Source organism: Gallus gallus, chromosome 2 (assembly GCF_016699485.2).
Source record: "Gallus gallus isolate bGalGal1 chromosome 2, bGalGal1.mat.broiler.GRCg7b, whole genome shotgun sequence".
Taxonomy (NCBI): domain Eukaryota; kingdom Metazoa; phylum Chordata; class Aves; order Galliformes; family Phasianidae; genus Gallus; species Gallus gallus.
In genome coordinates this window covers 110,216,909-110,228,021 of record NC_052533.1, presented here as the reverse complement: position 1 = coordinate 110,228,021, position 11,113 = coordinate 110,216,909, and the positions used below count along the sequence as shown (strand labels likewise).

The window sequence follows — 11,113 nt, the reverse complement described above, 5'->3', positions numbered from 1 at the left end:
AGAATGTCTGCAAAGGGCACAGTATCAATTTTGCTACATTAATATGTAAACAAATCAAAGCAATGTGGCCTGTACAAAAAAGTAAAATAAAATAGGTAATAAAAATAAAAACAGAAGTTAAATTACATTGCAGTTCCTAAGTCAGTGCCCATCTCTGGGAAACAGTCCAGTGCACAAGTATTATACTCAGCTGATGCTGAACATAATACAGACACTGATGTCCTCAGACTTTCCATTTCAAGAACACAATATCGGTTCTCTATAGCCTCAGTAATGTATTTGGACCACAAATTTTCCACCTCAAACAGCTGGCTCTAGGAGAATACAGGAGAGTCCAATAAAACTCACCGTACACTTCTGAAAATGAAATGTGTTCTTTCAAACAAATTCAATCGAACCCAAAAACATTTTGACGTACAAATTAAAATTTAGTCCAGGGTAGGCATCAGCTCAGTGTCAGAGCTGTGATTTGAGTTCTGAAACTAGAATAGAATCTACAAAAGCAAAAAGCACCGGGCCATGAGATGCGATGCAGGAAGGCAAGAGAAGCTTATAACGATAAAACTACCACCCAGCACAGTGAGAGAACAGAAGAGATGAAGGAATGTCATGCAGTAAAAGGAGGGCATGGCTGGGGCAGGAACAGAATTGGGATTACACTGAGGGTGAGGGATACAGGTAGAGAGTGGGAACTATCAGCAGGAAGGAATAAAGATTAGAAGAAAAAACAAACAAGAAAGCAAAGCAATTTCAGAAGGGGACAGCATATGAGCAGGTTTCAGACAAAGTGGAAAAGCTTGGATGCTGGAGAATGGAAAGAGGATGTACAAACCCAGTAGGAATGTTAGCGATGTTATACAAAAGGAAGAAAGCAAATTTGAGCAACAAAAGGAATATCATCTAGGCAAAGAGCATAGTGGAAGGGAACTACAGCAAAAGCAAAGATGCTGAAGTAACAGCTTCATTATGTGAACGGTAATCAAGCCAACTATTCCACATCCCCAGTTGTCCTCAACTTTTAACTCAAAAACCCACTGACAATGTTTGTTTCTTAATCTTCACCTTGTCTCAGGCCAAACACAGGCTTGTATAACAGGATGGCATACATGCTGTGTTTGATGAGGCATTCCTCAGTTTCTGCTTCAATTAACGCAGGTGGTGAACAAAGTTCTAGGAAGAAATCGGTATTAGAAGGCAGACAGCAAATGAAAAAGGAACCAGCACCAGAAGAGGTTAAAGGAGGCAGAAAAACAGTCTCCTCAAAGTTAAGGCAATTTAATGATACTTTGGAGAACTGCATTTGTATTTACTACACTTGAAGTTCTACGTAATTACAGCAACTTCAGGTGAGCTTTTCAATTTCACATGCAGTTCACTTTACAGCACTGAAAACCCAACTCCATTGGAGTAGACAGAACCAGGATTTCCTCTGAACTACATAAAATGGCTTCTCCAAAGTCAAACGCTCTCTGCTCAAGCATGCAGCTACGGGATTACTTGAAAATCACTCAGCTGATGCTTTGAATGTGGCAGGTGTTGAGCAAACAGCCATTATTATAGATCGAAGTTACCGCAAGTTTTACAAAGCTGAGCATGGATTACATAGTTGAAGTCTTAGCTGGATTTCTTCAGTGACGATGACAATTGAATCTAGTGCAGGATGAAGTACTTCTAACTAAAATTATTTATTATGGATGTCACTGATACCACTTTTCAAGCATCATTTATGAATTAATGTCTCTGACGTTCTCATCAATTAACACCAGCTGGCCCTGGTCAGCATCTTCCAAAGGGAAGCGTCACCAGAAGCACCAGGGATGCTTTCTGCATAAGCATAGTTACAGTGAGATGGGGGTATAACTCCATTCTTAACACTGGCAAAAAAGTCACAGGGCAGAACAGATGAACAGTGAAACAGCACCTGCCTTAATGGGTAATGGATATGAGCAGTTGGGTGAGAGCAACTGAGCATGTGGGCATTCTGTCACCCTACCAGAGGAAGTCTGAAGCCCAACAGACAGAATCTTAACTTACTCAGGGGTACACAACAGAAAGTAAGAGCACATGTAAATACAGCATGAATGTCATTTGTGAGTTGTGGCAAACAGTTGCCTTTGAGCAGAAAACGCTATCTAAAGCAAAATCACCTTCAAGTCCGCCGGTATCTACATTCGATCAGTTCCTTTAAAAGCAGCATCTCAAATTTACCTGCTTCCTTTAGCCACACATGACAGTTCAGGGCAGGAGGTCTTCTCCAGTGCATTTAATGACAATCATAAACTCCAGTTAGCAATTACTAAATGGAAATCAAACAAACAAAATCGCCAAAGAGGACCACAACTCAGCATGGTCACATAACGTTGGACTCGAGGAGAGATGTCGGCACAGCCCCATCCATGCAGCACCGGAGCAGGAACACAGCAACTTCAGAAACGAATGTCTTCGGTAAGACTGCTATGGCAACAGAGCATCAGTCGGCACCTGCAATCCCCTCACTCCGCCTCAGGACATGACAGCTTTTATGGCAGCCGCATCCCCCTACAGGGCCATAGGACCAAAGAGAATGACAGAAAGAGCCGTACAGCCATTTATTATCCTGAAGTACAAAAAAAAACTATATATAAATAGAGTACAGGTAAAAACAGTGCATAAAACCGTGCAGACAGTAACAGCATTGATGCAGCAAGAAGATGCTAATTTCGGGTACGGATGACAACTGAAGTGTAACCGCACGTCAGTGCGAGATCAGCTGGAAACAAGGCTGTATATCTATTCGGTAACAGCACTTCCAACCCCGACGGGCTTGGCGGATATGTCCCGAGAAGAGTCCAATAAATTACATAAATAGGAGCGAGGCGTCCCGGTGCCGCCGCAGCCCTCAGCCGTCGGCGTAGCCGCAGTAGTAGACGGCGCTGCTGGCGTCCGACACCACGGCAGAGAGCGGCCCCGCGGCCTCGGGCGACGCCAGCCCGGCCACGTCGTGGCCCGCGAAGGGCGGCCCCAGCTCGGCCTTGCAGGCGAAGCGCAGGTACTGCTCGAACTCGCTGCGGTCCACCTCGCCCAGCAGCTCCTCCTGCGGCAAGTGCTCCAGCGGCTCCCGGCACGCCGCGGCCTCGGGCGGCGGGGACGGCTGCGCGCCCAGCGCCACAGCCACCGGCACGGGCACGGGAGCGGGCGGGCCGCGGCCCGGGCACAGCTGCCCGTAGTAATGCGGCGGCGCCGGGCAGCCCAGCAGCCCCGGCAGGGCGCCGCCCGGCCCCAGCTCGCCGGCAGCGGGGTGCGAGTGCTGGTGCGGCTGGTGGTGCTGGTGCTGGTGCCGCCGCAGCGCCGCCCCCGCGGGGCTCTCGCCCGCTCCCGCCGCCGCGAAGTCTCCCGCCGCCGCGGGGCCGTAGCCGCCGTAGGGCCCCGGCGCGCACTCGTCGGGCGGCCCCGGCGCGAAGAAGGGCGCCTCGCCGTGCGCCGCGTCCAGAGGGGACGGGTCCGGCGTGGGCAGCCCGAAGCCGTCGAAGGCGGCGCCCAGCGGCGGGCAGTCCCGGTAGCGCCCCGGCCCCGCCGCGTAGCCGCGCTCCGCGTACGGCAGCGCCAGGCTCTCGCCGCACGTCCCGACGCCGCCTCCGTCGGGGCCCAGCGCGGGCGGCGCCGCCTCGGCCGGGCCGTGCTGCGCGAAGCCGCCCTCCGCCCGCTTCAGGCGCTTCACCTGCTTCCGCCGCCGCGGCCGGTACTTGTAGTTCGGGTGGTCCTGCATGTGCTGCACCCGCAGCCGCTCCGCCTCCTCCACGAACGGCCGCTTCTCCGCCAGCGACAGCGCCTTCCACGATTTACCTGCGCGCACAGCACCGTCACCGCGGCCGCCCGAAGCCCGAAGCCCCACGCCCGGCCCTCAGCCCCGCGCCCTCCCCCCGGCGCTCAGCCCCGGCGCTCACCCAGCATCTTGCTGAGCTCCGCGTTGTGCAGGTCCGGGTTCTGCTGCGCCAGCCGCTTGCGCTCGTCCTTCGCCCACACCATGAAGGCGTTCATGGGCCGCCGGATCCGCGCCTCGCCCTTGCCGCGCCCGCCCGTCGCCCCCGCCTCGCCCTTCGCCTTGGCCTCGCCCGGCGGGCTCAGCGCCTCCGCCCAGGGGCACGGGCCCAGGGCCGGCATCATAGCGGGCAGCGCGCCCCGGCCCTGCGCCTGCTCCTCGCTGCTGGCGTAGCCCGCATCGGGGCTGCTCATCGCGGGGCGCCCGGGCCCCGACGGCCACGGACGGACGAGCGCGCTACTCGCTGGCGGCCGCCGGCTCCCGCCCGGCTCTATTTGAGCAGCGGCGCGGCCAATGGGGCCGCGGGGGCGGGCGCGGCTCGGGGCGCTGCCGGCGGCTCTGCGGGGCGGCCCCGAGGCTTCCGCCGGCACCTGAGCCGGGCGGTGCCCGGCCTCGGCCGCTCCGGCCCGATCCCGCCTCCCTCAGCCCGTGCCAGGGATGCCGCGGAGGGTGGCGAGGTTTGGCACGGAACCGGCGAGCATTGTCCTGTGAGGTGAGACAACCGTCGGATCTGTGTTTCTGCCCTTTCGGGCTTCGCACTGATTGAGCACATCCTAAAGCTAACGGCCAGAGCCGCGCTGCACAGACCCGCTGGGTTATGTTCGGGACATGGGGACACAGATACACGGGAACAGGGATGCTGGCTCCCTTCGGGTCCCCGGGCCAGCCGCGCTGTGGTGATACTGAGCTGGGAGCTTCTTTGGGACTGGGGAGGGCGGGCACAGCCGTCCTATGGGGGCTAATAGAAACCCAAAGTTTCCACGTCGGAAAATCCCACTTTCCCCGACCTGCCGCGCTTTCCCTCTTCCTCTGTGCGGACCTTCAGCGAAATGCCGCGCTGCCCTCCCCGGGAGGAGAGGAGCAGAGGCGGAGGGCCGAGAGCGGAGCGGATGCGATCCCCGCGGCCCCGCGAGGGACACCCGAGGCCGGCGGTGTCCTCCGACGGTACGCGGTTCTGCGGCACCCACAGCCCTCCCACAGCCCCAGCTGAGGCAAAGAAGCAGAGCGGGCCTGGGGGCTGCCGTCTGTGCCCACGGGCATCCTTGGCGCTGAGGGAGCCTCCACGTCTACAGAGAGACACGGGGTTCATTTGGGGGTGGTGGCGATCACCTGAAGAGGATGCGTTCGGCCCTGTTTCCTAATCCCCGATGTTTATTTAACACGGTAGATTGACAGTCACTGCCAGGAGGTGCTCAAACATACCACCAGCGTTAGAGTGATTTGGTTCTAGGCCAATTGATGTGATTTTCCTCCACAAAGTCATGAATAGGGTGAAGGGGAAAGTGAATCTGGGGATGCTGGTGGATGGCAACAAGTCGTGAGCCAGCAGCGTGTCCTCACAGCCCAGAAAGCCAACTGTATGCTGGTCTGCATCCAAAGCAGCGCGGCCAGCAGGGCGAGGGAGGTGATCCTGCCCCTCTGCTATGTGCTGGTGAGACCTCACCTGGAGTACTGTGTCCAGATGTGGAGTTCTTAGTGCAGGAGAGACACGGACCTGTCAGAGTGTGTCCAGAGGAGGGCCACACAGATGATCCAAGGGATGAAACGTTTCCTCTAAGAGGACGGACTGAGAGAGCTGGGGCTGTTCAGCCTGGAGAAGAGAAGGTTTCAGGGAGAGCTGATAGCGGCCTTTCAGTATCTAAAGGGGAGCTGTAAGAATGAAGGGGACAGCCTCTTTAGCAGGGCCTGTGGTGATAGGACAGAGGGAAATGGTTTCAAACGGAAAGAGAGGAGATTTAGACTGGATATAAAGAAAGAAGTTGTTTGATGATAAAGGTGGTGAGGCACTGGCATGGGTTGCCCAGAGAAGTGGTGGATACTCCATCTCTGGAGACAATCAGGTTCAGGCTGGGTGGGACTCTGAGCAACGTGATGTAGCTGCAGATAACCCTGTTCATTGTAGGGGAGTTAGACTAGATGACCTTTAAAGGTCCCTTCCAACTCAAACGATTCTATGATTTCATGAATTTAATCAAAGCCGGTAGGTTAAAACCGTGTGAGGAAAGTGACACTCAGCCACTGCCCAAGCACTTTTTATATCCCAGGCACCATCTGGACACTGCTCTGTGTGCAGGGTACGCACGGACCCGCAGAGAGGTGACCGAGGGCCGCCCGCCTTCGTGTGCTGAGCGCTGCTTCTGCCACGCGCCCGTGGGAGCCTCGAGGGAGAACCCGGTGCGGCTGCAGGGAGCACAGTGCTGGAACGGAGCTCTGCAGCTGGAACGGGTGAGTCCTCGGGCAGGTGTAACGTGCTGAGACCGGTGACTCCCGAGCAGCGTGTAAATGCCACTGCGTGCTGCCAGCGGGGCTGTGCCTCGGGAGGCTCAGAGATGGCGGGCAGCTTGCACCTGGCCGTGAGTATTTGCCAGCAGCAGAGGTAATTAGATCTATAGCCAAGATCGTTCTGTTACAGGAATTACTTTAGGGAAAGTAAAAGTGAGGGTTCTCGAACACTCCTCGTACCGCGCCGCTGCGGAGGAGCAGCAGCACCCCCGCGGAGCCACCTCCCTGCCATCGTGGGTTTAGATGCGGTCAGATCAGTCACAGCCGTCTCAGAAACCCACCAATAAATGGTCAGAACATCACTTCGGGAGCGGGGCGGGGCGGAGGCAATGTCCGAACACGGAACGCTGCGCGTACACCTGGAGCAGAGGGACGGGAGGGAGCGCCTGCAGCCCGTATCGGCGCCGCATCCTCACCGCGGGGACACCCGTAGGAGCAGCGCAAAGAGCGACGGTGACAGTTTGCAGAGTGCGATCGCACCTCTGCGAGGAGGCAGCGAGGGGCAGTTTTATTATTGTCACTTTATTTGAAAAAGTGCAAAATTACTCTGTACACGACCAACATATAAAAACCCGAAGTCTGTACAACGTTACAAAACCATCGCTATCTCCGCAAGGATCTCGACCATGAATGACATCCCCGCTGTGTGTCACGTCGGGGTTCCGGGGAACGAACGCGGCACCCCGCGGTGAGACGGGGACGGCGATCCCGGCATCACTCGGAGCGCGGCGCGGCCGCGGCACCCTCTGAACCCCGAGCGAGTCCCGGTCCTCGGCAGTCCTCAGCATCCGAATAAATTACATAAATAGGAGCGAGGCGTCCCGGTGCCGCCGCAGCCCTCAGCCGTCGGCGTAGCCGCAGTAGTAGACGGCGCTGCTGGCGTCCGACACCACGGCGGAGAGCGGCCCCGCGGCCTCGGGCGACGCCAGCCCGGCCACGTCGTGGCCCGCGAAGGGCGGCCCCAGCTCGGCCTTGCAGGCGAAGCGCAGGTACTGCTCGAACTCGCTGCGGTCCACCTCGCCCAGCAGCTCCTCCTGCGGCAAGTGCTCCAGCGGCTCCCGGCACGCCGCGGCCTCGGGCGGCGGGGACGGCTGCGCGCCCAGCGCCACAGCCACCGGCACGGGCACGGGAGCGGGCGGGCCGCGGCCCGGGCACAGCTGCCCGTAGTAATGCGGCGGCGCCGGGCAGCCCAGCAGCCCCGGCAGGGCGCCGCCCGGCCCCAGCTCGCCGGCAGCGGGGTGCGAGTGCTGGTGCGGCTGGTGGTGCTGGTGCTGGTGGTGGTGCCGCCGCAGCGCCGCCCCCGCGGGGCTCTCGCCCGCTCCCGCCGCCGCGAAGTCTCCCGCCGCCGCGGGGCCGTAGCCGCCGTAGGGCCCCGGCGCGCACTCGTCGGGCGGCCCCGGCGCGAAGAAGGGCGCCTCGCCGTGCGCCGCGTCCAGCGGGGACGGGTCCGGCGTGGGCAGCCCGAAGCCGTCGAAGGCGGCGCCCAGCGGCGGGCAGTCCCGGTAGCGCCCCGGCCCCGCCGCGTAGCCGCGCTCCGCGTACGGCAGCGCCAGGCTCTCGCCGCACGTCCCGACGCCGCCTCCGTCGGGGCCCAGCGCGGGCGGCGCCGCCTCGGCCGGGCCGTGCTGCGCGAAGCCGCCCTCCGCCCGCTTCAGGCGCTTCACCTGCTTCCGCCGCCGCGGCCGGTACTTGTAGTTCGGGTGGTCCTGCATGTGCTGCACCCGCAGCCGCTCCGCCTCCTCCACGAACGGCCGCTTCTCCGCCAGCGACAGCGCCTTCCACGATTTACCTGCGCGCACAGCACCGTCACCGCGGCCGCCCGAAGCCCGAAGCCCCACGCCCGGCCCTCAGCCCCGCGCCCTCCCCCCGGCGCTCAGCCCCGGCGCTCACCCAGCATCTTGCTGAGCTCCGCGTTGTGCAGGTCCGGGTTCTGCTGCGCCAGCCGCTTGCGCTCGTCCTTCGCCCACACCATGAAGGCGTTCATGGGCCGCCGGATCCGCGCCTCGCCCTTGCCGCGCCCGCCCGTCGCCCCCGCCTCGCCCTTCGCCTTGGCCTCGCCCGGCGGGCTCAGCGCCTCCGCCCAGGGGCACGGGCCCAGGGCCGGCATCATAGCGGGCAGCGCGCCCCGGCCCTGCGCCTGCTCCTCGCTGCTGGCGTAGCCCGCATCGGGGCTGCTCATCGCGGGGCGCCCGGGCCCCGACGGCCACGGACGGACGAGCGCGCTACTCGCTGGCGGCCGCCGGCTCCCGCCCGGCTCTATTTGAGCAGCGGTGCGGCCAATGGGGCCGCGGGGGCGGGCGCGGCGCGGGGCGCTGCCGGCGGCTCTGCGGGGCGGCCCCGAGGCTTCCGCCGGCACCTGAGCCGAGCGGGGCCCGGCCTCGGCCGCTCCGCCCATTGGGCCGAGGGGGGGCAGGGCCGGCCGTCGGCGCAGTGATAATGGGGCAGTGCCGTTTGTGGCCCCACGGCCACTGAAACCGCAGTGGCACGACGTAGGTGGAAGGGACAGAGCGTTTCCAAGTGTGCCTACGCAGCCCGTGGCACCACGGGACTGGGTTGTAGGCATACCTGGAAGGCGGCTAGTTAAGAATTAGCCAAACCTTCATCTGCTTTCAAGTGATGACCGAAGATGTATTTGGATAAGTGCACCCGCTTTGGTCCCATAAACCAGCACCGGAAGGATTCTCACTGAAATGAAACGAAAGAAGGCAGCACTGCCTTTAACTCGTTCGAACATCGCAGTTCCTTACTCAGGCAGCTTAAAACCCGGTGCCCCGCACCCGCCGGCCCAGTGCGGGTTTTATAAATGACGGAAACACAGCGATAGCGAGCAAGGCGAGGTGCCGACATCGGGCAGCGTCACTTCGAGGCACTTTGAGTTGACGTTCCCCTCTCCCTCGCGCTGTTCGGTTCCACAGCCGCAAACGACTCCCAGAGCTCTGACACCCCGGGTAGCCCCGCTGCAGGGGCCCAACGGCCGTCTCAGGAAGGGCACCTGCCCGTACCCAGCCGGGAGCTGGGGTTCGTTTCACCCGCTTCGTGCACACGCGCCAGCCCTGCTTCTCCCTTACACCACGTACAGCAGAAAGCCACGGGGTCAGAAACAGTGTTCGTCCCTGTACGTGTGTGCGCTGATCGCATCCTAATACATAACACCGCCCTCCCTACGGCGGCACGATGTATTTGTAAAAGAAATTCAGCGGGGTATTCTGCCTGCAGAGCCCAGCCTTCACCTGGATATTTATGTATCATACAGACATCGATCGCCATAGGGTTGGTGACGGCACCCAGGAGCGCACTGGGGTTGTCCCTCAGCTGCCCCTGCCCCCGCCGTCGGGGCGCTGTGTCGGGCCCTTTTCTGAGGTTCCCTATGCCGGGAACTGCTTTGCGGCTGAGATTTGTAGCACGTCCAAACCCCCCGGCCCTGGGCCGAGCGTCCGAGGAAGGCTTTGCTGCCGGCTGATACCCAGGGAACGTTAGGAATTAAGCGGCATCCGAACCTTATCTGAAGCACGGTCGTGCTCGAGGGAAGCGTGTTTCTACCTGCACAGGACAGAACACGCTGCGGAGCGGAGAAAGCAACCCGGCTTCCGAGCAAAGCAGTCAGCCAAAGGCAACGGCGCGGTGCCCTGACGGCTGGGTGCTCTCGCAGCCTCCCCCGGGTCGGCCCCAGCCCAGTCCGGAGCCGGGGGCCACAGCAACCCCCAGGAGCTCCCCGCAGCCCGGGTGCCACCTCGTCCCCAACCTATTTCGTTACAGTGCCCGCCCGCCCCTCTCGTTGCGCTTTAAAGAAATGGTTTCTGGAGTCCAGGGAACAAACCCTGAACGATCTCGCACTGAATATACTTGACGACAATTTTAGGACTGTCGCTTTCAGCAGAAAACGTGAGGTGATAAACTGAGCTGCCGGCTTTGGGCGATTTGTGCGGAGCGCTCCTCCAGCTCAGTGAGCGTGGATCAAAGAACGCCAGGTGCGCTCTGAACACAACCGAGCCCAGCTTCGTACAACAGAGCTGAGAGCTCGGGGCCCTTCCAGCGCTCCACAGATGGTTTTTTCTCCCGTTCTGCTTTCAGTGTCGGGGTGCTTTCGAGCCCAATTCGCCGCACCCCGAGCAGCAATGCCCCGCATCTCTTCCCCGAGCGCTCCTGGCGCTCCGGACCCCCTCCGGGCCCCGAGGTGAGCCGTGAACTCCCCCCCCCCCATCCCCCTCTCCGACTCCCGATGACCTTTTAAACCCGCCCGAGCGCTGCGCGGGGATCCTCCGCAGAGAGCCGCGCTTCTATTTCGGGGCCCTCACGGAGCACGCCGTTATCAGAGCCGACCACAAATGCCACATGAAAAGCAGCAAACATCCGGAGGGTTTCCTGCGAAACGAGCCTTTCTCAAGGCAGAGGCTTTTTTTTTTTTTTTTTTTTTTTTTTTTTTTTTTTTTTAACGCGTACTTAAAGGCAACGCGCTTTGCCTCCTTTAGGCAGTTCCAACCCGCTTACAGTAAGCTCTCTGTGCAAAGAAATCGCCCCGAATAAAAGACCTTTCGGGACTTCGCGTTGCGAAAGTGCGCGGTGCTCGGAGCCTCTGCCCAGGGATGGTGTACTGCTGAAGGCATAAAATAAAACTGAAATTAAAAAAAAAAAAAAAGGATAGTAAAAATACATATGTTTCCAAACTCTAACATCTCGAAATAACGTTAACCGCTTCCCATCCAAATCACAGCTCCCAACATCCAAAAGGTGCCCGGTTCCCCTTCACCACCACCGCACACCGCAGGCCGAACCCCGTCGGGCTGCCCCGAGCCCTCCGCCCCCGCCGCACGC

General features: G+C 59.9%; 2 protein-coding genes across 2 annotated transcripts; both read right to left on the bottom strand.

The window, feature by feature from the left end:
• Positions 1-2,571: 2,571 nt before the first annotated feature.
• On the bottom strand, positions 2,572-4,267 carry LOC121109895 (transcription factor SOX-17-like). Its single transcript, XM_040695976.2, has 2 exons — positions 3,924-4,267; positions 2,572-3,822 (listed from the first exon to the last, which is right to left on the bottom strand). The coding sequence occupies exons 1-2, from the start codon at positions 4,210-4,212 to the stop codon at positions 2,879-2,881; spliced, it is 1,233 nt and encodes a 410-aa protein (XP_040551910.1). The 5' UTR covers positions 4,213-4,267; the 3' UTR covers positions 2,572-2,878.
• Positions 4,268-6,803: 2,536 nt separating this feature from the next.
• SOX17 (SRY-box 17) lies at positions 6,804-8,535 on the bottom strand. Its single transcript, NM_001039326.2, has 2 exons — positions 8,192-8,535; positions 6,804-8,090 (listed from the first exon to the last, which is right to left on the bottom strand). The coding sequence occupies exons 1-2, from the start codon at positions 8,478-8,480 to the stop codon at positions 7,141-7,143; spliced, it is 1,239 nt and encodes a 412-aa protein (NP_001034415.2). The 5' UTR covers positions 8,481-8,535; the 3' UTR covers positions 6,804-7,140.
• Positions 8,536-11,113: the final 2,578 nt, after the last annotated feature.